The sequence below is a fragment of the Lutjanus erythropterus genome, chromosome 12 (genome assembly GCF_056507025.1).
Source record: "Lutjanus erythropterus isolate fLutEry1 chromosome 12, fLutEry1.hap2, whole genome shotgun sequence".
Taxonomy (NCBI): Eukaryota; Metazoa; Chordata; class Actinopteri; order Lutjaniformes; family Lutjanidae; genus Lutjanus; species Lutjanus erythropterus.
The window spans coordinates 11,773,801-11,801,056 of NC_139328.1; the positions used below are offsets into that span (position 1 = coordinate 11,773,801).

At 37.6% G+C, this 27,256-nt stretch overlaps 2 protein-coding genes across 5 annotated transcripts in view; both read left to right on the top strand.

Moving 5' to 3' along the window:
* Nucleotides 1-8,954, top strand: part of pbx1a (pre-B-cell leukemia homeobox 1a) — a 68,504-nt gene extending 59,550 nt beyond the window's left edge. Inside the window, exons 6-9 of one of the 4 annotated variants that reach the window (XM_084732128.1) lie at nucleotides 60-219; nucleotides 1,068-1,180; nucleotides 4,741-4,839; nucleotides 8,181-8,954. In XM_084732128.1, the coding sequence (XP_084588254.1) occupies nucleotides 60-219; nucleotides 1,068-1,180; nucleotides 4,741-4,839; nucleotides 8,181-8,273 (465 nt within the window). In that variant the 3' untranslated portion in view covers nucleotides 8,274-8,954. The remainder of the gene's footprint in view (nucleotides 1-59; nucleotides 220-1,067; nucleotides 1,181-4,740; nucleotides 4,840-8,180) is intronic. The other 3 variants (XM_084732129.1, XR_014771641.1, XM_084732130.1) reach the window with 3 other exon arrangements.
* Nucleotides 8,955-15,002: 6,048 nt separating this feature from the next.
* Nucleotides 15,003-25,926, top strand: prtfdc1b (phosphoribosyl transferase domain containing 1b). Its single transcript, XM_084732694.1, has 9 exons — nucleotides 15,003-15,202; nucleotides 15,425-15,531; nucleotides 17,356-17,539; nucleotides 18,343-18,408; nucleotides 21,675-21,692; nucleotides 23,714-23,796; nucleotides 23,976-24,022; nucleotides 24,166-24,242; nucleotides 25,134-25,926. The coding sequence occupies exons 1-9, from the start codon at nucleotides 15,155-15,157 to the stop codon at nucleotides 25,179-25,181; spliced, it is 678 nt and encodes a 225-aa protein (XP_084588820.1). The 5' UTR covers nucleotides 15,003-15,154; the 3' UTR covers nucleotides 25,182-25,926.
* The last annotated feature ends 1,330 nt before the right edge of the window (nucleotides 25,927-27,256 follow it).

The window sequence follows — 27,256 nt, forward strand, 5'->3', positions numbered from 1 at the left end:
TGTGTCATTTAAACATGTTATAACTCAGCCCTTGTGTCTTGTCGTTGCTATGTCGACAGGTATCAAACTGGTTTGGGAACAAGAGAATCCGATACAAGAAAAACATCGGCAAGTTCCAAGAAGAGGCCAACATGTACGCAGCGAGGACCGCGGTCAACGCGACCAGCGTGTCTGCCCACGGCAGCCAGGCGAACTCACCATCAACTCCCAACTCAGCAGGTGAGCTAACGCATAAATATATTAAAAACCAGCTCTATGGTTGTTTTATTCTTTTTCTACCAGAGCAGATACAGACAGATGCATAATAACACTCTCATACCTGAACTCCGACTCCAGAATTCAGTCTCTGGTGCAGAGGCCCCTCCTCTCCTTAACTAACCCAGTAATACAGACTGGCTTTCTTGCTTTTCTTGTTACATTTCTTCTCTTCCTTTTGCCATTTGTCCCTCTCACTCATTTCTCTTTCTCTCTCTCTCTCTGTCCCTGTTATTGACCTCTTGGTCTCGTGGACGTTAATTTTTCCTGTCTCTTGTCCGGTTGACCTTGTGCATGCCATTAAGCTGCTCAGAGGGCACACGGAGTCTTTTGTCATATAGAGACTTCGCGACTGTATTGGATTAGGACCGGGTGTTGAAATCAAGTTACGTGATGGTCTCTTTACATCTGGGGAGCTGGGGTCCATTAAAGGACGAAGACGATTCTTTGGGTCTTCCTGCAGATCAATTATTACTTCCTTAATGAAACACTAGCAGCACGGACGTTAAACTGGACTTAAACCGTTTTATGATGATTATCTGTCTCATGGTTCTTGTTGGCTGATTTTTCCTTTTAAATTAGGCTGCAGTGATATTTTAATGTGCACGTTCTGCATCTGTAGCATGCCGGTTTGTAGAAAAAGCCTTTTTCATGATGCCAGCTTCCCTCCCAAACTAACCCACTCAGTGCACTTTTGCTTATGCATGATCATTTTAACTCCTTGTCCTTTTCCTCTCTTCCTCTCTTCTCTCCTCTTTGTCCTACTCTCCTTGCTCTCTTTCTTCTTCCTCTCTGCCTCTGTGTATTCTCAGGTTCTGCTGGCTCTTTTAACATGTCAAACTCCGGAGACTTGTTCATGAGTGTGCAGTCCCTCAATGGGGACTCGTACCAAGGGGGGCAGGTTGGGGCCAACATACAATCCCAGGTAGGCGCCTCTTCAAGCTTAGTGTCCTACATCACTGGTAAAATTGTTCAACCACTGTCCGGTACGGATGGGTTCATTATCGATACTGACACTGCTTATCAATACTGACACTTATTAATACTCTTATGGCCTTGCCATCTCAGCTGTTTATATAATGTTACTTAAATACTACTAGCCAGTGGTGTGAAGAAAATCTGTACTCAAGTGCGAGTACTGTTGCGTTACTGAAACATCACTCAACTACAAGTAAAACTATTTGCGTAAAGTTGCAAAGTATTTTTCTCGAAAACTACTCAAGAGTGTTAGTTACTTTTTAATCGTCAATGTTCAATGCATTATCAGTAGCAGACATTCAGTCAAAGTGGTTTTCCTTTCTCCAGATTGTCAGTCTGTGCTGTTTTGGTCATTGGTCGCTGCTCCAGTTCTTTGCCTGCTGTGTTTTTTGTCTGTGTGTCTGTTTTCGTTGGCTCATTTACAATCGGATTGCCTTACTGGCTGCAAAAATGCACAGGAAAGGTTTGGATATTAATTCAATTGTAGGCCTACTCAGTAGTAAATTATAATTTTAAAAGTAACTAAGTAGAGTACAAAGTGCAATGCATACTTAGAGGGATAGTTTGGATTATTTTAAGTGTGATTGTATGAGGTATTTATTGATAGTCAGTTTCAGCTGATATAAACTTGTTTTAGTTGGATCTTTTTTAAGAGGCTAAAATATTTTTTCTTGCTGACCCCGTCATTGCGTAGCTTCTGTACTTGTACTCCTCTATGCTTCTTCAAACTGGGGTCGTGTTGACCAGCATATACTGTAGATAATACACTGATGATGAATAAGTACCTCATACAACCCCACTTGAAATAATCTGAACTATACCTTTAAGTATGAGTAAAATCACAGATTTATACTCCCAAAAAAGTCACTTAATTACAGTAGTTGAGTATTTGTAAGTTGTAATTTGGTACTTTCACCCCTGCCAGTAGCAGTAATGTTTTCTCAGGAGCTTATTGATGTTTTGATGCTGACCAGTAAAGAACTGGTACCAGATTACCACCGGTTCTCAGAACCCATTCCTGCTGTCCAGTCTACGAGTGCAGAGGCCGACAACAACTTGACCTCCACAGTGAAACAGAGGTTACGTTTACCCTGAAGCGTTACATTAATGTAAGAGCCATTGTCAACCCACAGTTGAGTAGACGACTGCAGACAGTTTTGGAAATGGTGCAGCACTCATCAGCACTCCTGACAAGAGTTCACATAGCCACTGGTGCACTGTAGCTCCCTGACCTTGCCCCAGTGGACAGTGATGACCAGCGCCGTGTTTCTGAGTGTTACAACTCTCACCATAGATTAAGGAATCACCACCCGAGGTGATATATTCTCATTTGGTTTCACTGCTTTTGGCATCATTCCTCTCTTCCTCCACCGCCCCCTTTTCTATTCAGATCAGCTCTCCGAACGCTTTAGGACGTTCATGAATATGCAGAAGGGACGAGCCTTATAGGAGGTAAAGAGGTCTTCAGGGTCAGCCGTTAATTAGTGAAACTCATGTTCCTTTAAAATCGTTCTCTTTTTTTTCTGTCAGAACAGCCTCGCTGTCAGGGCCGTACAATTAAAACAAAAAGAAAAGAGAAAGTACAACTTTGACTAAATTGGCCTCCTGAGCAGATTGGTCTTATTTGTTGTGAAATCCATATGGCAGGTGTGTTTTCATGCATAACCTGGCAAACTGCTCAGCCAAAAGCTACAAAACAGCTTCCAGTGAATCCGTGGCCACATTCCAATGAAACTTCAGAACAAAATAATGCAAGAGATGACCTCAGTTACACCATATTATCATTGGCAGCCGCAATGGGTGAACATGTTTCAATGTGAAGATTCATCAGAGCTTTTGCTTTGGTGTCATGTGGGTGTCATTTAAAAGAATGAGCTGCAGTGTCTTCTTTCTGATGTTTTGCTTCACATTGTGAAGTATAATTTTCAAAGATAACAAAACATGATATTGCCATGCTTCTTTTCCTTAAAAATACAGTGTCAAAAACACTGTAAAAACAGACTCTCTTCATATCAAAAATAAGTAAATGCCTGAAAGGAAAAACATAAGACTTCTAACTCCTAACTGACCGCTCTCCCTTTATATCTACCCCATCCTCACCCCGACGGATTGCAGATAAGATTCAGTTCCTTCTGTGAGATGAGAGACCAGGCTGGGTGACTGATTTTTAAACACAATTAAATCATGGTTTAATTTAAAATTATGTTGCACCAAAGTTTCAAACTAGTTTAAAATTTAAAATTTAAACCTCTCATTAAATGAAGTAGTTTTTACTTAAACCTAGATTAATTTTACAACTGTAATTCCAATGCCAAAACTTTAAACCTAAAATTTAAACTGTGATCCAGTATTAACTTTAAACTAAGCCTTGAGAAGGTTTAACTTTTAAAATAGCTGCCTTTTTGAGATAATTTAGCCAAAAAGTTTTTTTCTCAAATGAGAAATTAGAGCTTCTCTGCTGAGCCATCATGAATAGGACTGACTTGTCAACTTGTTACACTCCATGTCCATCACTCAGTGAAATAAGCGGATTCAAAGATCTGGGTTAACTAGACTAACTAACTTTCTGGCCAACAAGCAAACAATGTAACATCAGTTAACTTTTTAGCAAGCTGGCAAACAATGTAATGTTTTAACTTTTTTACTAGGTAGCAAACAAATGTTAACGAATACAGAGCAGTTAATGGTTTTCTCCCATCATTTATATTTACAAGTTCACAACAGCACCCAAAATTAATTTGTATTTGTTAATTTATTTAGTTATTTTTATTTGCAAGCATCTTAACGTTGATTAAACCCAATTTAATTTCACATTTCAATTTTAAGTCAAACTTAGTTCTGCTTAACACTGGTTATAACTAATCTTTAAAGATTAAATTAATCTTTGTTAGTGCAACCCAGTCTATAGGTTGCCATATCTTCTCAAAATCAATTATAAAGATTGGATTCGGGTGGATTTGAACATTAAGTATCTTTGACAAAAACAAGAGAATATATCAATCCTATGACCTTGTATTTCGCATTGTTTCTGCAGGACTGTAAAAAGTCTTAAATAATCTGAATTTTAGGCCTTAAAATGTCAGAAATACGGTTACGTAGACATATTTTAACAGTGATGTACATTTATTGAACGTGTTAATATAACCGAAACTCTCATCTCATTAGTCAGTTTGTGTCCTAATTCTTTTTCTGACTCCACTTTTATGGTGGTTGTATTTGGTCAGTTTAGGTCTTTTACTATCTGATTTTGTGCATTATTCAACCACAGCTACAAATACATGCATAATTAGTTACTTCTTGACGTTTTTCTTGTATTTTCATCCTTTTGCAATGTCTGTTATCAAGCTTGTAATAGCGGCCAAATCGTTGTGATTCGCTGTTTGTAACCTTTTCGTGTTTATGGTACCCTTTTACTATCAGACTGACCTTTCCTTGTGCATGGCTGTCTTTGTTATCCCGAGCTTTTGTCTGACCAGGCCTTTTGTCTGTGTGTCCCCGCTGTTCCAGGTGGATACCCTTCGCCATGTTATCAGCCAGACCGGAGGATACAGTGACAGCCTCGCAGCCAGCCAGATGTACAGTCCACAGGGCATCAACGTAAGACCTGTAAACAATTTCCTCCTGTCCTTCTCAACGTTTTCTTCGCTGTCTTACTGTGCAATGATTCCCCAGTTGCAGGATGTGTATAATACTGTGTAATTCTTCTGTGTGCATGCTGGGATGCCACTTAGCAGCGTTTGCCGGGTTTGGGCTGTTGTCCAGCCAGTTGCCCCCCCTGCTCCAGTCGTGCCCTAGGTGGCAGGCAATGAGGCAGCTACCAGGCTGAGGAGCTGGACACGCTCCTAGTCTGTCGGAGGATATTAGCGTTAGTGAGACACCTGCAGACGACAGGAACAAGGACACAGGTGTCATCCTCCCTCCCAGTGCTGCTCTCACATTGGCACCATAGGACAAGTCATACTCCTTCCAAGACAGGAAAAAAAAAAGTTCCCAGTTGCTAATTCTTAAAATAACTCTTTAACTAGCCTGTCAGAGGCTGGGCCAGTTTTCCAGGTCTCCATGCTGGGCTGGACTGGGCAGGGCGGGACAGCCAACACTGGAGGCAGCGTGTTAGCATGTAGATCCATAGCGACAGGCCGCGCGGGGCTGAACAGAATCAATACGACAGTCACAGGGACAGAAAGAGCGGGGCTCTGGGCTAACAGTCCAAGCACATTGGTCAGATCATTCATCCACAGGAACAGCGGCACTGACAGCCAAGCCTGCAACACCCCCCGTGCTAAAATAAGAACATGGATGCATGAAGCCGGTTAGAACATACAACATACAACAGGCTCAGCTGGACATACGTGTTCATTACAGATCAAAATCTTTTTACAGAAAGTGCAAAACCAAAAGTAACATACAAACTAAGTGTTAGCAGGAATTGGGATTGGCAATGAAGCAAATTTATTTAATTACTGATGCCAGTTTGTGCCTGTCACATATCACCCTTACACTGGAGTCACAGAGTTAAGTATCCGGTTTTCAAAAAAATACAATTTCCAATTATTGTTTAAAAGCCAGGAGGTCGTTGAACAAATTTCATTACTGTTATGAAGGTATTTTCTAATCTGAAATGATTACATTTGCTCAAGTACCATATTATATTTTTATATTAACAAGTAGAAATTTGAGGTATTTGTACTTTACTTGTCTTTACTTACTGAACTTGTTTTTCCACTTCAGGTAATTTAAACAACTTAAACTACTCAGCAGAATATAAAGCAGTTTAAATTACCTCAACTTTACACATCTAGAGTACTAAAATGCAACATAGACTTTAATCGTAAAAAATAGTAAAAAACTGATGGGGATCATTTTACTGTGCCAAGACTACTTTTACTTTTCATACTTAAAGAACATTTTTAATTTGTTTATTTTTAATAATAAATAAATCTGAATTCATATCATTAAAATGGGGTCAGCTACAACAACAGTTCAGTCCAGATCTCAAACTAAAATAATCAGGACAAACAAATCAGAAATGAGCCACAACGAGAAAATAAAATATCATGAAATGATGTATTCAATAACTACATTTATCATTATGAAACTTGGCCTGTCACAATAATTAAGTTACAGACTTATCAAGGTCAGCTAAAATTAGTGTGTTCCCAGTGTGGGAACATTTTGGTTGAAAACCAAATTAGAGAGGACAGGTGTATTTTAATATTTTTATCAGTCTGAATATTCATAAGATTAAAAGTTAATTGCTTTTTGAAAGGGTTTACTTGCATTAGGATGCTATTATATTGTCATTATACCATTATAAAATTTTATAATAATAATATTGTTTATTGCAATTATTTCTGGGTCGATATATCGTCCAACAGAAAGTCATTATCGTGCAGTAGATTTTAGGCTACATCACCCAACACTAGTAGAAATACTTAGGTTGGAAATTTTGATTTTAGGTCATTTTGGTGGAGATGATGGTTCTCTTCTGGTTCTTTTATATTAAATACACTTTTAAACAATAAATTGGAGTGTTTCAGTAGAACCTGTGAATGAAGTGTTGCTGCTTGTATTTATTTAGCTCAGATAAAAAAAAAAAAAAATCTTTTTTCTAAGATCTACTGACTGAACTCTCGTGGTTCACCTCTCCTTCTTTATCCTTGAACAGCAATTACACCCCTCAAATTGCTGGTGGGTGTTGCCTCTCTCGGAGGCTGGAAATGTTTTTTTTTTCCTTCCTTTTTTCCTGCCTCTGAATAAGATGACAGACAGTCCTTACGCGAAATAACAGGGTTTGGAAATAAGAGGCTGCCAAAGCACGTTCCCAGCTCTCACTAATAGCGTGGAAATTGCAATTAATGTCCTTAATGGTCTTTAGTCAACCTTTTATCATGATTTGAGAGGGCCTCTGCTTTAAAGAGCTATTTTTTTATTGTGATAATTTATTCTTTTATCAACCATCTCAGGGGTATATTCTGAGATATATGAAAGGTCTGCGTATTCTGTGTTTCATCTCTTCTGTTTATCTCACATTATGTCAGCCGCTCGGAGGGAAAAATGAGGGAAGTGGCGCAATAATATTTTTAATGAAGAGTCTCTTAGAAACAGGGTTTGTCAGTTTTTTGAATGTTAAGTAGCAGTTGGACAGACTTCACTCGCTGTTGTTTTATATTTGCATTTGAGTTAAGGATTTATGTAGATTTTATTTACTTGAAAACCAAATAACTACCTGTCTGAAACTGAAGCTGCATTCTACTTTTTTATTTATTTATTTTTTGTTTTTTTTTTAAAGCAATGCATGCAACATAACAAAAATGATGCAGTGTATCCTGTTTCATTCAATCTCATTAAAGGATAAAGCCAGTGATACTGATATTTATGCTATTGTCAACAAATAATGTTAGTCCACCTCTCAATACTTTCCCTTCCCGTCTTATAGCAAAAAAAAAAAAAAAATGGTGCATTTGTTGGGGACTATTTTCACCTGTGGATTAATACATATTTGATGCCCTTGTTAGTTCAGCAGCAGGACAGTGTACTGTATGTGCTCATGTTGATTTTAATGAAGGGACATGACACAAGAATGATAACTTTAACAATAACTATCTATATATTGTTTTATCTGTATATTGTTTTAAAAATTGTTTCAGTACTTGGTATGAGCTCATACTCAAAGTCCAGGACTCTTTTACTAAAGTTAACTAAAGTTTGTTATCCTTCTGCTGTTCCTCTGTGCGATGTACAGCAGTAACAGGTCATCAGTATTAATTTTCCTAAGCTGCGGGTGTGGATGACCCTTTAGTTTTGGTTTTATCATGGGATTTTCCACCAGTAAGAAAAATATAGAATTGTGCCAATTTTACCCTGATAGTAAAGTCTATAGTTATATTGTTTCATACAGTATAATGTGTTACTATGAAGCTAAACTACTTCCTGTCTTATCTACACAGACAAACGGTGGCTGGCAAGATGCTCCGACTCCTTCGTCAGTGACATCGCCCACAGAAGGACCCGGGAGCGTTCATTCGGATACTTCCAACTGAATATATCCATCTCTACGCCTCATCTACAAAAAAACACACATGGACTGACCTTGCTATTCACAGTATTAAACAAAGGAATTCTCTGTCCCACAGTTTGGAGAGGTACTGTGAAATCCTAACCAGAAAAAAAGAGAAATGATATTTCCTCTACGTATAACGTTGGACATTTGGGATACAAACAAAAAGTTTCACAATAAAAATCCAAACAAGTCAATGGAGACGTTTGTACAGATTTCACATTATATTCAGAGGGCTGGGGTTACTTATTCACTCATAATGTTTTCACTCATAATGATGAAATGATATGATAAAGTAAATAAATCAAATCATTGGTTTTAACTGAAAATACTTCATTCTACCTCTCAGCCACTAAAAAAAGTAGAAAAAATATGTCAGTGACCATTATTTGTTTTGTAAAAATGAAACTTTTGTCTTTGCAAGCAAGAGGCACATCTTCTTACTTACATTTTGTTGTCTCTCACCTATTCTATGGTACGCCATTTAGACTTAAATATTGCTCAGTTGTTTACAATGTGTGCTTGATAAAAGTATGTTCATCTTCCCCCTCTGTCTCCGACAAGTCAAAACAGAGTTCTGTCAGGAGATTTTACCTCTAAGGTAACCCTGTGAAGTATGTTATCTGTAAAACAATAAATAAATACTTGTCATCAAATCGGACAAGCTTGACATCATTCATTAAGTTGGAGGTTATACAATATATCAGTTGAAAAAAACTAATTATTTTTCACTCTGTTGGTTTTGGTTCTGCAGCATATTGGTACAGTGACAGTCACACTGAGAAAAACAGGAAGTCTGACATTTTATGTTGATTTATGCTGGACAAGGAGAATTTTTATTTGAATTCATTTGAATCCTTTATGATATTATATTGTTTTCCACCACAGATGAAGAGTTTTTGACGTTGCCAAAATGCTGATGTAACCAAAACAAAACCGTGCCATCATGAAGTCAGTTATAATATATTCTTTTGTCAGATATATACAGCATTTTGTCTTTTTCTACTCTTAAATCAAAATCTTCTGTCTTTTAGCTCTGGTTCTATGGAGGAACACAAGTGTTACAGAAATGGTAATAAGGGATTTAATTAATCAATAGTTAACTGTACCATAAAAACAGGCATTAATAAAAAATGTACACTTTAATTTATCAATCTATAAATAAATAAACTAAATTACAAAGTAATCCAAAATTGGCAATAAAAACAGGAATGTTAAAAAGAATTTACAAATGTTATATTCATCAATAAGTAGTTCAAATAAAAAAACAACATAAAAGGCTGCACATTATGCATTAATGAATGTATACATAAATAATAGAACTTATTCTGTGTGAAAGTGCAGTTTAAAAAGAGAAATAAATAACTGGATTCACAAATTGTTTTAAGAATATAGATTTTAATGAGGTATTTAAAAGGCCAGTTTCCTTTACCGTTTACCGCACTCAGAAAAAACTGCTCTATGGACACTTTTTTCATGCAGCCTAGAGAGAAAGTTCTGTGCCGCGCGTCTTTTTCCCCCCTTTTTTGTGCAGCCACTCTGAAAACATTTCAGGAAGGCGAATCTTTGTGGTTAAAAGTTTAGTTGTCTCCGTCGCTGTTTGTACTGTCAGGTTTCTGCTTTATTTTACTGTTTAATGTTCACAGAAGCACTACATGATTATGCTGTTGCATCATAAAAACTTTTAGATAACAAAATATTGGGGAACTTCGTGAAGAATTTATCAGAAAGGAAATGTGATTAACTAGTGTTTTATAGCATCTTGACGCCAGGCAGGCGCATCTCAAGGCACACCTTTAAGCAAGTAGCTCAGATGTGAATCCCCACCACGCTGGGCTGATGCGCCAAGTCAGACTACACCAGCACGTTTGTGTGGGAAAGAACCATATGAGAACATGCATCTTCCAGTTGGTGCTATTTGGCATTTGGGTGGCTCCTTAACCAATCAGAGAGCTTGTTACATCCTATGGCTAATTTGCATTGTTTTACCTTGTTTTACCAGTGCAAAGCCTGAAGTGTCATAAAGCGGGCCTTTTTAATTTGAACTATTTGTTAATTGATTAATATTTCATTGATAAATCTTTTTTTGATAATTCCTCTTTTCATAGCTATTAAAATACCAATTAATTCATTACTTTGTCATTTAGTTTATTTTTTATAGATTAATAAATTAATTTGTAAACAATTTTAATAATGCTTTGATAACAACTAATTATTAATTCATTAAATGCTTTATTACTATTTCCATTCACTCATGATCCTCCATGTGGTGCTACAATCGAGTGAACAATGCTGTCCCGTTGAGAGAAATACAAGAAGAAATATCACTTTCTACAGAAAAGAAAGTTTGTCAAGAACGTCTGTAACTGAGTTTGTTTTTCAATACATGAACCACAATCCACTTAAACAGGGAAGTCATTATGTTAATAGAGTTTTACATGCTTACACAGTGGATCCTTGCTCCTGAATCTCCAGCACAGGTCCAGAGATGTTCAGTATGGAGCCACTGATCATCGATCGCCATGAAAGAAGCATCTGGATGGACCTGAACTGCCGCTCAGCTCCAAACGAGGGCACTTTGATGTAAAGATAATGTTGCGTTCCTCATTTTTGATGAATTGTATCCTCGTCTGGGCGTTTATTTACATATAAATCATTGAAGTCAATATATTATTCTGATGGTACTGCTTTAGTAACCCTAGAATTGACACCAAAACAAATGTAGACATTTGAATTCATGCTATCAGACTGATTTCTTTTCAGTACCAAACATTTATGAGCATTGTAAATGTTACCCATTAAGCACTAAAGAAGGGACAAGTCATTCTGTCAAATAATGTGTTGTTTTCTGAGCAGTCTAACCTTGTTTATAGACACTTTTTATGTTGTGTGGCCTATTTGTTTTTTGTATTTTGTTATTTTTTTATGGTATGCTTAATGTAGGCAATTACTTTTTTTTTGCTTTCCTACTCTCGTGAATTAGCTCATGAACTTTCAACATGTGTTTATGTGCACCATTGTGCTTGACTTGCTTTGTTGGAAAGGGTTTTCAACACATTAAAAAATGATATGTAATACAGCCAGATCATACATCAGCATCTTTTATTGTGGAGTTTACGAGAGAGCAAAGACTCTTTGCTTTGCTTGGCATCAGTGGATAGACGATGGTGGTGGTCGCAGTCACTGTTGTGAAAACTGAAAGTCAACCAAGGTCAGTTACTGCCAGCAGACATCAGCCCATTTATGGCTCTGCGTGTCCGTGCTGTCCATTATGGCTCTTATCCAACATATTGGTGTACGCGCACTAATACAAAGAGAAAGAAGTGCATAGTAAACCAATATCAAGGGAAAAAAAGAGGAAAAGAAAGTAACTTTAAGACGGTGTTTGTCAGTTTTTGACTGTCAAAAAAGTAGCTGGTAAACTCCCTAATTTCATATTTGCATCTGACTTTAGAAGAAAACAAACCTCTTCATAACATCTTATATCTGATCATTGAAGCCCCTGTCAGATAAAAGAAGATACTGAAGGCTGAGTCTGGTATGGAAGAGTATTGCCAAGTGTAAGGTTTCCAGAAGATGCAAATTTATAAATCTGGTCACAAATATGTAGTTACATTTAAAACAAACACTTAACAATTTTCTGAAACAGCTGGTCAGTGTAGTTTTCAGCAAATTTCACTCAAACACACCCAAAATATTGTATTTTTTGAGGACAATTTACAAAGATTAAATGTACAAAAATAAACAAATATAACATAAGTGAAAGGGAATTTTCCTCCATATTTTGATATTTTATATTTTTAATAACTAATGATGACGGTGATAACAATACTAATACTCAAAAATAAAATAAAATAAAAAATCCAAAGTACTTTCTTTTAAAACAATTAAAATGTTTTGTTGGACCTTAGAAAGTTATGTAAAGTTCAACATGACTATGCTGTGCATTGTTACGGCATAGTCTTCATCATGGTGAGCACACATGGCTCTGTATCCAAAGAGCAACTGAAACAAACTAAAATTTGAGAACAGGAGCTGCTCCTGACCAAACATTTTTGATACAAAAACAATTGGTTGGAGAACTTTACATCAAATACTCCAAACAAGATATCATCAGCCATGTGGGAGTGATTTAAAATAAATTACAGAGCCCATGTTCATGATCATTTGGTAGTTGTTTGACAGCAATGGAGCTCAATTTCAGGTCTAATCTATATCAAATTTTGGTTAGACAAAAACAAAGAAAGAAAGAAAAAGAAACAGAAAGAAAAAGAGACGTCCATTCGGTTGTATTTAGGTCACCTTACAGTCAGTTTTTTGTCACTGTATATATATAAAAATCTGATAGTAAAGGAGATGAATGGTCGCGTTCTTGTGAGATTCTCCCTTCAAACACTACAAACAGCACGGCTGACACTATCTGGCTGGACAGTTGCATGTCTGACAGAATTACTTTCAGAGCAGCTGAATATTCATAATTGGCCAAACAGGGGCGAGGGTATAAGGGAGCAGTTGGCTGTGGAGTCTGCGGACGGTCACAGGCCTTGACTGCTGAGCGAGTGTGAAATGCCAAAGCCAGACTGCTCCCCTGCGCCTGGAGGGCAGCGAAGGAGCCGGCCTGCTCTCACCAACAGAGAAGGGCGTCAAAAACAATCTGACAAGACTTCATCCAAAAACATCTCCTGGCTTCTGGTGCTGCGCTGGACGCTCGTGATTATCACAGCATCTGAGGCCGCTCTGAAACACAAACATCTTGTGAAATAAGTTGTGCAGAGAATAATAACTGTTTTCTGACATTTTTGAGGCATTTTGTCATGTGGTGTAGTTTTTTACACCTCCTCACTCCTCAGGAGTGTTGACACTGTGCAGGCTGATTGAAATCTAATGTTGCTGTTGACATCTGCCTCCCCAGCTGTCATTGCACCACTGTTTATAATTACAGCTGCTGAGGAAGAGAATGGGTGGGTGGCCCAGACACCTTGTCTCCCCCTCTCAACAGAACCCAGCACACGACTGTAATGTGCAGTGACACAACCAGTCCAGATCCTGCTGCTGCTGCTGCTGCTGCTGGATAAAGTGACCACATGGGTGCTTCATCCAAATTCACTCATCTACACACTGTCACACAGACACAGAGACACACATTATATTGTGCACAGCAGACTGGGTGTGGCATCCGGATGCCTTAAATTACAGTCTTTCTCTTCTCTTGTGTAACATGAGACGACGATTGAGAGGGTGTGCGAACCAAAAATATGGGAACATTACATCAAGTTTGCAAACAAAATGTTTTGATCAGAACAAAAACATTGCAGAAAAAGTGCCAGAAGTATCTGCGCCTCGCCACAAGATGGCGATGTTAACCCATTTGTTTAAAGGATTTCATCCACATGATAAAAACATTAAGGTGGAAGATGTAAGTTTAAATACTGCCTACTTTGGGATTTGTTTTATTTGCAGTGAGCTGAAACTATTTTGCTTTCCACTTGTTTTGTTTTTCCACTTGCTTAACTTTACAGATATTTAATATTTCCCCTGGGTGATGTCTTTCTGACTTTTCCTGCTGATCTCTCTCTTTTCCTCCTCCTCTCTGTATGTGTTGGCATTTATTTTGGCGTTTCCACTACATTTCAGAGGGAAACTGCACTTTTTATTCAACTACATTTATTTCACCACAGCTGTAGATTTGAGATTTTACAGCTACAACATTGCACATGGATTTAAAGGTCGAGCAAGTGATTCTGAAGTAAGATATTTGATTGATGAATCTCATTCCCAGGTCGGTCTGAGCCACCAAGCCAAATCATCGGTATTGGACAACCTGGAAATGAGACTCAACAATCAGCCAGGCCTGTCTTCTCCACCTTTGAAGCAGTTAAAAGATAACACTTTATATTAAGGTACCTGTAATAAGTGTTAGTGAATAGGTAATAAGTTCCTTATAAGATGCTTATTATCATGAATATATGTTAATAAGATTATATAAGTGTTAGTAATGGCATAATAAACATGTATAATATGTATAAGCTCTTATAAGACATGTTTATAGACTGTTTAAAAATGCTAATAAAAGTTTTATCAGTTTCTAGTAATTGTTTATAATACGCTTATAAACACACTGATTGAGTTGAACTAACTTACCTATTATGTCATTGTAAAAACTTTACTGAGCTTCTGTATGTGCTTTATTAAGATTTCTACATACTTTATTATGCATTTTTAACTATGCATTATCGGGGTACTGGATCTAAAGTGTGAACAATGCTTATTAAGGTTAATAAACTCTTTATGATGCACTTTTTAACACTTTTTCAACAGTGATTGTTTTAAAATTAGTATTATTTTCAGACTTTTTGCCTTGATTGGTCAGTGACAGCTGAAAACAGACAGGAACATTATTACAGTTATTAACAGTTCTGTGTGCCCTCCACATAAAATCTTAAAAAATATCAAACAAATCTGTACAATGCGTTATTTCATTAATTTACAAAGTATTCACCGAGGAATGTGCAACAGTACACAGTAATAGAATATTTAAAATATGCAAGATTGTAATCCAAAAAAAGATGTGATGCAATTTAACACACTTTAAACTGAAGTCGTGCCTGTTATTACAAACTGAGAGCAGGATCTGACAAACCATCCTGGACCTCTGAGCACAGGATCATGTGTTATGTCGCCCCTGGTGGCCGCGGAGCAGAAAGACACAGCTCAGAGGGGGTCAAACTGCTCGGTGGTTACAGGGAACATTTTTCTCTCCTCTGATGCTCCTCCTCTCTCCTCACCGTGCCAAGCGCTTCCGAAAGCTGCACCACCACTTTCTCTCACGACGAGAGGCTTTTTTCTGTGTCGGCGGAAAACAACATGGCAGACTGCACCGTCCAGCCCGACGGAAGAAACGGCGGGATTGTGGTAAACTAAATGAGAAAACACGACAAGTGCCGCATGGCGTCAGGAGAAAAGTTGTCCTATTCGTGGATGCACAGCAGGCTCGGCTACTGCTGCGCATTCACACAACTTTACGCACCGAGGCCACATGTGTCTCTCAGGGTGGTTTGGTAGCCTGCGACTTAGTGATAAAACCCGTGTACTTTTTCTAACTAAAGAAACTAATGTTTCTATCTTTCCTCTCAGATTAACGATGACTGGCCAGGCTACAGTTTAGACCTCTTCAGTTACCCAGCTCACTACTCCGGAGATTTAGACTGTGTCATCATTCCTCATGGCGTGATTATGGACAGGTACAACACCGAACTAACCCAAATCCCACGCAGTGTTTTGAGTTTTACAGATGTTCCTGCTGTGATTCCTCCGATGGTGCATTAAAGCAACGCGTGTCTCTTGTCAGATCTGAGGGATTTGGGGAAGATTCAGGGGATATCATCTGCCATAGACTGTTTTGTGGTGTGAAGCTGCTGGAAGTTACACAAAAAACCTTCAACAAAATGATTACTGAACAAAGAAACAAGAGAGAACAAGCAACAATAACTCATGAAAAGAGCATCATAAATCATTCTGAGAGTGCTGTGCTACAAACAACTCTTTAAGTAATCTAATTTTATCATTTACAGAAACTTTACTGTGCATCTAAAAGTTGATCTGCATCAAAATACACAGTGATTAACCATCATGGGATACATGTGCCAGAATATTTTTCAGTAAAGAGCAGTAGAGGTGGGCAATACGATATATTTCAATCAGATATCAAGTAATACCAGGTCCAGGATCAGGCCCTAGGATTGAGTATAAAGAACCCACCACTATATGCATAAAATCTGAGTTATAAAAGTTTATTTGTATGCAATCAGAACAGTGACGATAGATAACAACACTGCTTTTTAACTGTCAGGGTTTAAACAACGCAAAATGAACCACTGCCTCAAATCTTTGCATGTATCACAGCATCATGATACAGTGTTTCTGAGAGTCGATACAGTGTTTCTGAGAGTCGATACCGTGTTTCTGAGAGTCGATACAGTGTTTCTGAGAGTCGATACAGTGTTTCTGAGTCGATACAGTGTTTCTGAGAGTCGATACAGTGTTTCTGAGAGTCGATACAGTGTTTCTGAGAGTCGATACAGTGTACAGTGTTTCTGAGAGTCGATACAGTGTTTCTGAGAGTCGATACAGTGTTTTCTTACAGCCCTGCATACAACAGCAGCAGAGTTTCAGCACTAAGAAGAATATTCATGGACCCAGGATGTTATCTAACATGTGATGGATCTATAGTTTTTGGTATTGATTGTGTTGACGCTGGTATTGATACTAAAATCAAGACTTAATATCTGTATTTTGATCGATCCACCCACCCCAGTTGAAATGTCACATGTGACATTATCACTATGTGGCACATGTTTGAAAAATAACATTAAATCCAATCTAATCATCTTTTTTCTACTGTTATGAATTACATGATGAGCTCAAATGCTTCGCATGTAAAAAACAGAATATTGTTAGTTAATATTGCTCAGAATAAGGCCTGCAACTAATTATTACTTTCACTGTCCCTGAATTTATTTATCTCATTTTCTTGATTAATCGATTGTTTAGTCAGAATGTCAGAAATGCCACATCCCAAGGCGACATCTTCAGGTGCCTTGTTTGAGAATCTGAAACCAAAGTGTACTCATATTTACTATCATGTAACACAAAGAAAAATCATCAGATCTTCACATTTTAGAAGCTGGAAATCTGCAAATTTGTGCTCATGAAATTATGTGATTGTTAACAGTATGTAAAACAATGACAACATACATGTAACGTTCATATAATATTATTCTGTTGAAAGTTGAATGTTTCCCAGCTGTAGTACAGTAGTTCATGAGAAAAATGCAAAGATGTTCATGCTGAAATTGTTTAAAAGTTCCTTGATCTGCACCAAAAACTGTTCACTTGTTTTTTAGCCTGTGGCCTTCCATTATATCTCATTGGATTTTATCTAACCTACAAACTAGGCTCTGTTTGTTACAAACATGAATCGTCCACCGCTGTGAGCTTCAGTAATGTGAATTATCACACAACTTTTCTTCAGGAAGTTAAAGAGAAAGTTGTCACATCGTTCACAGGACAGAACGTCTGGCTCGAAACATCATGGATGACCTGGGCGACCACGACATCGTGGTGCTGTGCGTGCTGAAAGGAGGCTACCAGTTCTGTGCCGACCTGGTGGACCGGATCAAGGCTCTGAGCCGCAACTCCAACCGCACCATCCCCATGAGGGTCCACTTCATCCGTCTCAAGAGCTACCTGGTGAGTCTCCGCCCACTGCCGCACAGACAGACGCTTACAGTTTGTGTGTGAGAACGGAGAGGCTCTCTTCACGCTTAAGATTATCAGTTGTGACGGTTCTGAGTCCCATGACTCGGAGGATATGTGTGTTATGTTTTATGCAACATGATGACAGTGGTATCTTTGTGTAAATTTGCTTCGGACTTGCAGTTTCATGTGGTCACCAAGAAGTCCAGGCAAAGGAGACAAATACCACAGACTTTGAATTGATGATTACAAAATATTTCTGATAGTACTGCGCTATAAAATACACACTGACTGAGTGTTTGTAAAGGTCTAAGTGTCTTAATGTGATTTTTTGGGGGGGATTTTTTAAATTAATTCTCTTGAAAAGTTAAAAAAAAAATTAAAAGTTACATTTTGCATGAAATCTGTGTAATAAATTGTATCAATCCCCAAAAACTGCTGCAACAACTGATGTGATCATAATGGTATAAGCCCTTATACCTGCTAAACTTTCAAAATTTGAAAAGGCACCTGAAGAAAGCACAATGTTTATTAGAGATATACAAGCAGAAAACTTGCCAGTGCATCTCAAATTAATCTCCAGGCTCCCATCTTTCAGATGATGTATACCACCTCTATATGACATGTACTGTTGACAGGCTATGTACCCCTAAAGACCTGAATCAAAAATGGGCCTGTGGTGAGGACGGTTAAGCTGAAAGAGTTTAAACTGGAAATATACTCATGTTCAGGATGACATAATTTACACAGTTTTTTTAAAGAGATTTTAGAGCTTTTCTGTATTTTTATTTCCTCAGAATGACCAGTCTACAGAGGATCTTCACATACTTGGAGCAGAAGATTTGTCTTTTTTAGCTGGAAAGGTAATATTCTTCTTATCTGCACCTTTGAAAACAGCCTGACTTTTAATAAAGACCAGCATGTGCGTTCTGCGGAACATTATTATTACAATAAAACAAACTAACAAGTGACACGGAGATGGAGATGGAGGGGACTGATAGACGGCAGCCTCAAGAGGGCAGTCTTTCCTTTAATCTGCCATCTCCCCCTCCATCCTGAGGAAATGATTCAGTGCTTCCGTAAAGGAGATCGAAGATGGCAGTCTCTGACAAACCCAGCGTTGATCAGATACTGACGGTTATAACGTAATTGTCTAAAGGTTTCTCTCACTTTATCTCAGTGGAGAAAATCTGCGCAGATGGCAGGATAAAGTACCTGTGATCATATTAGATGAGGAGGATGACAGTGGTCTAGTTGTTACTCACTCTTCATTTACTTGTCTGATTATCATGTAATCAAAATCAGAACCTCTGGACTGTGTGTGTTTGTGTGTGTGGTGGCAAGTATTTATATTTAAGGAGCTGGATTCAGAGACTTTTTGGACTCTTGGCTTAAAACATGACTTAAAGGTCCAGTATGTAAGTTTTAGGATAATCAGAATCAGAATATGACAGGAATGGAATATAATATTCATAAGCATTGTGTATAGTACAAATGTATATTCACCTGGATATAAGACCTGCTATGTTTATGTTACCTTAGACTGATCCATTTAAATCCACAGAGGACGTGAGTCTTTGTCCGTGGAGTCTGTCATGTTTCTACAGTAGCACAGAACAAACAAACAAACCAAACACCGGCACCAGATAGTTGAGCAGTTTTCAGTTTGTTCCAGTCTCCAAGCTCACTCTTAGATGCAGCGGTCCTTTAAACAATTAATCATGTATTAAAATTACAATTGCACAATATGGATCAAAAAAACATATTGTGGTTATTTTGACAGATGATTGTGATTTGATTCACGATTAGTGGGAATGATTCATTTCCACTGAAAAAAAAAACTATTAAAATTATGATGATGTGTTTTGTTGGGGGTCTGTACCAAAATAAGATGCTCTCATCCATCTGGAGGACAAGATTTTTATGCCATCTCTGCAGCGCTGCAAAACTTGTAAACTTATTATAATGCTGACGTTTACATTTTAACATTAGATCTGATTTGGTTCTTGTTGTTGTTGTTGTTTTGATGAGGCGTTTCTTCAGCTGATGTAAACATTAAGAAACTCAGTCTGTGAGAGTGTGCATGTTTACAACTTGCTTGCTGAATGTGCATGTCAGCAAACTCATCCTTCTCTCTCCACACATCTGTGCGTGTGAGTGTGTGTGAGTGTGTGTGTGCACAGGGATGAATTACTCCAGTACTACAGGAGTCATAAGTCAGTGAGAGTATTCCTAGGTAATATAAATCAGCTGATCTGAACATTCACAGTCACACACACCCCTTAGCTGAGCACACTCTCTCACACACACACACACGCACACAGTAATATGCGCTGTATCCAGGCGTGGCATAAATGCCTGAAACATGAATAGGATATGAGGTAGTAAGCTTGAGTCATTGCTGGCTACTTTGCTCACAGTATTTTAAGTGTGCTTGTGAAATCCCTGAGCTCCCTGTGATGTACAACTAAATTTAGTCGCCTGTTTGTAGCAGAGTGCTGCGATGTTTTTCTGGAAGAAGTGAACTAATTGTGTGACAAGGAAAATATTACATAGTTTATGTTGTGCCTTCGCCTCCCTGTAGTGTGTCTGACAGACTGTAGCTTCCCCTTTCTGTGAAGGCTTTAATATATAGCTCATTCCTTTTATATTTCTCCAGGGTTTACTGCACTCTTAATAAATCTGTATGAATAATGAGGCCCAAACAAAGCATGACTGCGTGCTTGGCTGAGTCCTTTGTTTGAAAAGTAGAGTAAACTGCACGGCAGTTAAAGTTTTTTTTTTTTTTTTATCTTGACCTAGCTAAGTTGTACTGAAGCTTTAGATTGCGACTCTTAATATAAATAGTGGCCAGTTGTCTCCAGTCGATTAGACAAACATTTGCAGAATTTCAGCTATTTCAGTGTGACATTCAAAGGAGGACTGTAGGAGCATCGATTTCCAATCTGGGTGACATTTTCTGCTTTTTCACAGACGCTCATAGATGATATTTTACTTTTAGACAGAGGTGGCAAAAGTACACACATTGTTTACTCAAGTAGAAGTGCAGATACTGGTGTAAAAAAATGTCCTGATTCAACTGTTTTACTCAAGCAAACGTGAGAAAGTACAGGCTCTGAAATGTTCTCAAAGTATTAAACATTTCTACCAGCTGTTTCAAAGCTAACTGAATCTCACTTTTTCTCTGTGGTTGAGTTTACCTGTCGTTGTTTTCATGTTGTTACATCATTTACATTTTTGCCTTTTTACACTGTTTTCGTTTTGGTATGTATTTTACATGGTTCTTGTTACATGTCTTACCTTTTTCTCGTCTTGTTACATTGTTGTCACCTTGTTACTTTTTTACCTTGTTCTTGTGACATCATTCACATCATTTTTGTCTTGATCTGTCGCTCTTGTCTTAGTACATTTCTTACGTCATTCTCATCTTGTTACTTTTTTTTTTTACGTGTTTTTGTCTTGTTATGTACTTGTTACGTCCTTTACCTTGTCTTTGTCTTGTCACATCGTTTTGATCTTGTTATGTCTTTTACGTTCTCGTTTTGTTACATTGTTTACAACATCATTTACATCCTTTCATCATCATTTTTTGTCTTGCTTTGTGCTTAACCTGGTTGTCGTCTTGATGTGTCCTTTTCATCATTACATCTTTAATGTTGCTTTTGTCATGTTATGTGTTTTGCCTCGTTCATTTACGTTGTTTTCCTCTTGTGATAACTTGTGTGATATGCACTGATGGATGTTATTGTTATCAAGTGTTATTGTCCATCCATTTAGGTTGATGATGGGCAGTGATGCAAAATAAAAATAATTATTCCACTCATTTGCATCAAAACTAACTGAAAACTCAAAGTATGTCTACTATGTTACTTTCCGCCTCTGCCTTTAGATGCATTCTTCATTTAGTTTTCTGTTGATGTACAAAAAACATGCAGTATAGGTTAACCTGTGCTCAAAAATGCTTTATCACTTCAAGATTTCAATTCTTTGCCCTTATCTGTGCAGTTGCTATCTTGCAGGGTGTGTGAGGTTGATCAGAGGATGCAGCAGTTTATTATCTGTTCCTAACCCAGAATAACTGTTTTGCTTTCCTCCCTCTCTTCCTCTCTCTCCAACATGCCTCCATAAGAACGTACTGATTGTGGAGGTGAGTCAACCATGTTTCTGCTTCTCTGTTTTTCCTTTTCACCAAATGGGCTTATCGTATTTCTTGCCGTGTTTTGGTTATCCAGGTCGAGAGCAGCCATTTAAAGTTTTTTTTTTTTCTTTTCTGCAGGACCTTAGTCCAGCGTGAGGAAACTTTTTAATTGGCTGACCTATATTTAAGAAATAAGAGCTGTTTTTTCCAACATGATCACAAACTTTCTCTTGTTAGCACAGTAATTGAGTCCTATATTGGGAGTAGGTGCACCAGGGAAGAAATGACATTTATAGGAAAGAAATCAATGTGGTCATTCAGTCATGGTTATTTACTGTATGTAGACATCACAGGATTAAACATTTTGAAACAACAGTCATTAGTTAGTGCTCAAATATTTGTGGATATGCCCTTGCAGTCATCATTGACTAATGATGTGACTAATGGAAATGTCTTTATTATAGAATTTCGAATGACTCAATGACTGATATAACCTGTTTAAAGCTGCTCTGGTCATTATTTTTAAATGGATGAAATTGCCAGGTACAATGTGAAAGGGGTTGCTCAGAATGAAGAACCCATAGAGATTCCCAGTTCCCCACAGCCGTAAGGAGCATTTTGCATCTTTCAGCTGTTTGGATTGGTGTTGCGGTGCAATGATTTATTGTTTTGCTTTGGCCTCGCCACTCTTGTCCATGTTGTTTTTGGCCACAGAAAGCTGCTATTTTCCACAAAAAAGCTAACCGCTGAACTCTACCCGCTCAGAACCGAACAGTACACAGACAAATTAGCAACTAGCTAGCTGGTTGAAGCATTTAACAGCTAAAGAATCAGATATTTTCCTCAAGAGACCAAAACTGATCTAAAAGAGAGTAAATACTGGACTTGCATTCATCAGGTGACTGAGACACTACTCTGAATAAAAGCTTAAGTTGCTAAACTGTGTGCTAACAAGTTAGCCAAATGCTGTTGGGTGAAGTTAGCTTTCATGGCTTTCTGACAGAAAGCCCTTCTTGGTTAGGTTTAGGTATAAAAATGTTATCTTTACAGCTTGCTTTACTACCTCCAAGTGGCCAAAAAAATCAGATTTAGACAGTACTTTAGATAATGTAATTCAATCATTTTTTAATGTACTTGTACTAAAATCTAATTATGTTGAAATGTTTTATTTAAGTATTATTCTTATTGACAGTTGGATGAGTAAGGACCACACGTTGTAATCGTGATGATATGCGGTCTGATTTTTTCTAAAAGTCTCTTTTTCCCCACAGGACAGTGCTTTCTTATAAAAAAAAGTCCTCACTGTGTTTCAGAGTGACAAACTGCAGGGCAGAGTTGATTTCTACTGATATGGTTACAATCAGGATGACTAACTGGCTCCCGAATGGTGGCCATATGTGAGTCATAGCAAGTTTATTTGTGTAGTGGCTTTCGAACGCAGGCAGCTTAAAAAGTGCTTTACATAGGCAAAGAAACACATTAGAGCAACATTTGAAAACAAAATGAAATGCAAAACACAAAGCTAAATGCTAAATATGTCCTTCTTTTGTTCTGTTGAAATTTTTTTGCTACCTACAGTGGCACTAATACGCCATTTTCCATGAGTAACAGGAACCTCCAGCGCTCGCTCCACCTGAATTACCCTCTTTTCATATCCTGTCACAAATGAAAAATGTTTAGCGCGAGCGTGTGAGGACCATCCATTCTGTTTGAAGGACATGTTGACCCACATATATGACAAAGCCAACTTCTGTGGCTTCATTCCACCACTACTTTCACCTCTTCCTAAGAAGTACAAGAGGACAGAGGCAGGCTTCCTGTAAAACATCACATGTTGGTTTTTAATTCCCCTTTTCAGTCAAGTAATTTTTAGAGACCACTCATATACGGTTATGTAACGCAAGAACTGTGTGACCAACTTCTTCCTTTTCACTTGTGCTCTTAAGTGTGTGAGATGAATCTGTTTTTGGTCTGCATTTCTGCAGTCTCTCTTATCCTCAATCCAGTTTTTTGTGTCTTTCCCCTTACAGGCCATTGTAGGCACCGGAAAGACAATGAAGACTCTCCTGAAGCATGTTGAAGCCTTCAGGCCCAAAATGATCAAAGTGGCAGGGTAGGTTATGGCTGTGAAGACCTCAAAACAAAACCAGCCCACGTGTCCTGCTTTATGAATCATTCAGTTTCCAGTCTAGACCGAAAGAGAATGACAAGGAAAGAAAAAAAAACGACTGTTTTTAAAATGAATATGTGTTAAAAGGGATATCTGATAATGTCTGCTTTTATTTCCCTCAGACTGCTGGTGAAGAGAGTGCCACATAATTCAACATGTCTTCCTGATTGTATGTACCTGACCAACCCTTTTATCTGTTTATGAGTCAGTGGCTCATTCACAGTTAAAACAAATGTCGCAGCTTGTTAGTCAGTGAGTCAGTGGACTCTGGAAATACTCGCTATTAAGGATCCTCTTTATCTTTGATTGCAGATGTTGGCTTTGAGATACCCGATCGGTTTGTGGTCGGCTATGCCTTAGACTACAATGAGTATTTCAGAGACCTAAATGTAAGTCACTGACTTATTTATTCTACAACAGTAAGTCTGTCAGAGAGATGGTTTGGATTATTTGAAGTAGGGTGTCTGAGTTTCTTATTCTGGTGGTTGACACGCCCCCAGTTTAGGGAAGCAGCCACGTGAAATACATATAACACATAAAAAAATGTATATCAGTTTCAGTGTATTTCATATTTAGAATATTTTTACCACTCTTCCTCGTCATCAGACGGCCTTGTCCGAGGGGGAACCGCCATTATATAATCCGAATATTGCTCTCTCTCACTCATTGTCAAAAACAATAATTTTACCTTGAAGAACACAGGAGTTGCTGGTCTTCTGCTGCCTCGGTCTGTGAGTTTGTTTGTGTTATTGTGAGACTCTGGTTAATCTGAACTCGCCATTTAAAACACCAGAGTCACACAACAACACAAACGCACTCCTGTGTTCTGCGAGATAAAATGACCGATTTTGCCAGTGGAGTTTGGTTGATTGTGACATTTGGCTTTTATAATATCTGCTTCCTGTAAAAAAAAAGGCAGTCTTACGGCAGGGCGACAGTTTCTAAATACAGCGTACACTTTAACTGATCTGGATTTTTTAAGGTTGACCCGTTTTGAGTGGCTAAAATACGTTTTCCTGCTCATCCTGTCCACAGCAGTTCATTGTTTAGCTTCCTATACTGATACTCCTGCTGTTTCTTTACATTTGAGTTGTGTAAAACACACAGACTATGGATGAGTGCCTCATACAACCCCACTTTTAGTAATGTGAACTATCCCTTTAACAGCTCATAATGAGAATCTTGTAACACTGACCATCATACATACATCAGATAAAGTGTCCTTGTATTGAATGTCTAGTTCTGCCTTCTGATTGTTGTTTTTCCTCCTTTTTTTTTAGCATATCTGTGTGATCAGTGAAAGCGGGAAGATGAAATACAAGATCTAAAAAAAAAATTAAAAAAAAGGAGGCGACTGTCACACAGATGTCATCTAACAGCAAGCCTGAACATTTTCCCGGAGATGCCATTCATTTACAGCTGCTATCGTGACATTTGATCTAGAGCATCCCTGTTTTGTTGAAACATTCCTCCTGTGAAACGTTTATCTGTTTTTAACAATAGACACTGACATCTAACTGGTACATTTCAGCAGAACTAGCACATGCTTTCCCATGTTTTAAACCCTTATCCTTAATGTTTACAGAAATTATTCACATGGAAAATGTTTAATAGCACCGTTTGCCTTTGTTAGTTTGACTAACACAAATGCCATCTCTTCCTCTTGTATGCAATGTAAAGAACTTGATAATAATGACCTGTATAATGTGATTTTTTTTAAGTCAGTGTGTGATGAGGTAGCAAAGGAAAGGGAAGTGTTTTTATTAGGAACGTAGTAATAGAAGTTTACATTTCTTCACTTGTTCATTGCCTTTTTAAAGTTTATTAGCTAGTTCTCCTGCTGTCGCCTTTAATACTCAGGGGCAGAGTAGTTCTATAAACACTAAGTGTGCTAACTACCTCTTTGTGTTTTTCAGTATTTGAGGTGTAGTGGGATACTTTTGTCAGTCATGTATTTTCTTTCATGATTTAACATATGAGTAAAGTATTTTTCACTTTTATGTATTCTGTATCCACACGTCCTCTGTTGATTTTTTTGTTTTTGCAGAAGTTGATAAAAATCGGTTACAGTGGTGTCTTGTTTCAACGTTATTATAGCTTAACTAAAATAAAACTAAACATTTAGGAAAAAACGAAAATGAACTGAGACAAGACTGCATATGTTTAAGATAGGAATCTACATGACTGTGAGTCCTTTGCCTTCACAGTGTGTTGCTTTTGTATTGTAATACCTGCTCTGAACTTTCTGCATTTCCCTTTGACAAATAGACTACCTCAATATTATGAAAAAAACTAATACTGAAACTAATTAAACTAAAACTAAACATTTTTAAACAATAAAAATTGAACTGAAAAAGGCAAACCCACTCTAGAAACCAACTGAAACTAAACTGAACTGAAAACAAAAATGTAAAACTATCATAACCCTGTCTTGGTTGAGGTTATAAAATGAAAAAAGAAAGAAAAAGGAAAACAATGCATACCTCACATGTTTTTTTAGGCTGGTGATGTACACAAGAGGGCTTTGAGTCATGGAAACATCATGTTGAATGATGTGTTTTAATCATTTCTATTTATATAATCCTGACATTGTTTATGGAATTAAGCTGCTGAGATGTTGTACGTACTATTGGAAATAATATTACAAAAAATTGACTCCTTCAAACACTTTTCAATTTCCAAAACTCCTAAACTTTTTTGCTAACTGGTGTATGATTGTATTTTTCTGGTTTTCTAACCGGCCAAATCCGCCTCCTGGAACATCAGGCTACCATTGGTTAGTTTAAAAAAAAAAGGTAAACTGCAAATGAACAACAATAGAGCGACCGTTGTGTTGAGCCGCTGTGCTCTGTGCACACACCTGACATATGACTCCCGGTCTTTAAACTGGAACACAAAGTGCCATAAAGACAAAAAAACGTTTTTTCCTTGGTACAGAGCTCTGCTGGGGATTACTGTAAACTGACTCTCTGACCTTTTAACGGAATTTGGCTCCAAGAATTAATGACTGGATGAAGTACTCCAATAGAATTATCACTGTAGTAGGTTTTAGTCAGTACTTTTTGCCAGTAGTGGAAGAAGTATTCAGATCGTTTACTTAAGTAAAAGTAGCAATACCACACTATAAAAATACTCCATTACAAATTAAAGCAGTGCTGGAAAGTAACTAAGTATGTGTTCTCAAGTACTGTACTTAAGTACAATTTTGAGTTGTGTACTTGAGTATTTTCCTTTTATGCTACTTTATACTTCTACTCCACTACATTTTGGGGAGAAATATTGTTCTTTTCACTTCATAATCATTATTTAAGGGCTATAATTACTCATTACTTTTCACATTAATGAATTAATCAATTAATATGAACTACTTTTTATCATGTCAGGTAGTTACATTTTTAGAAAT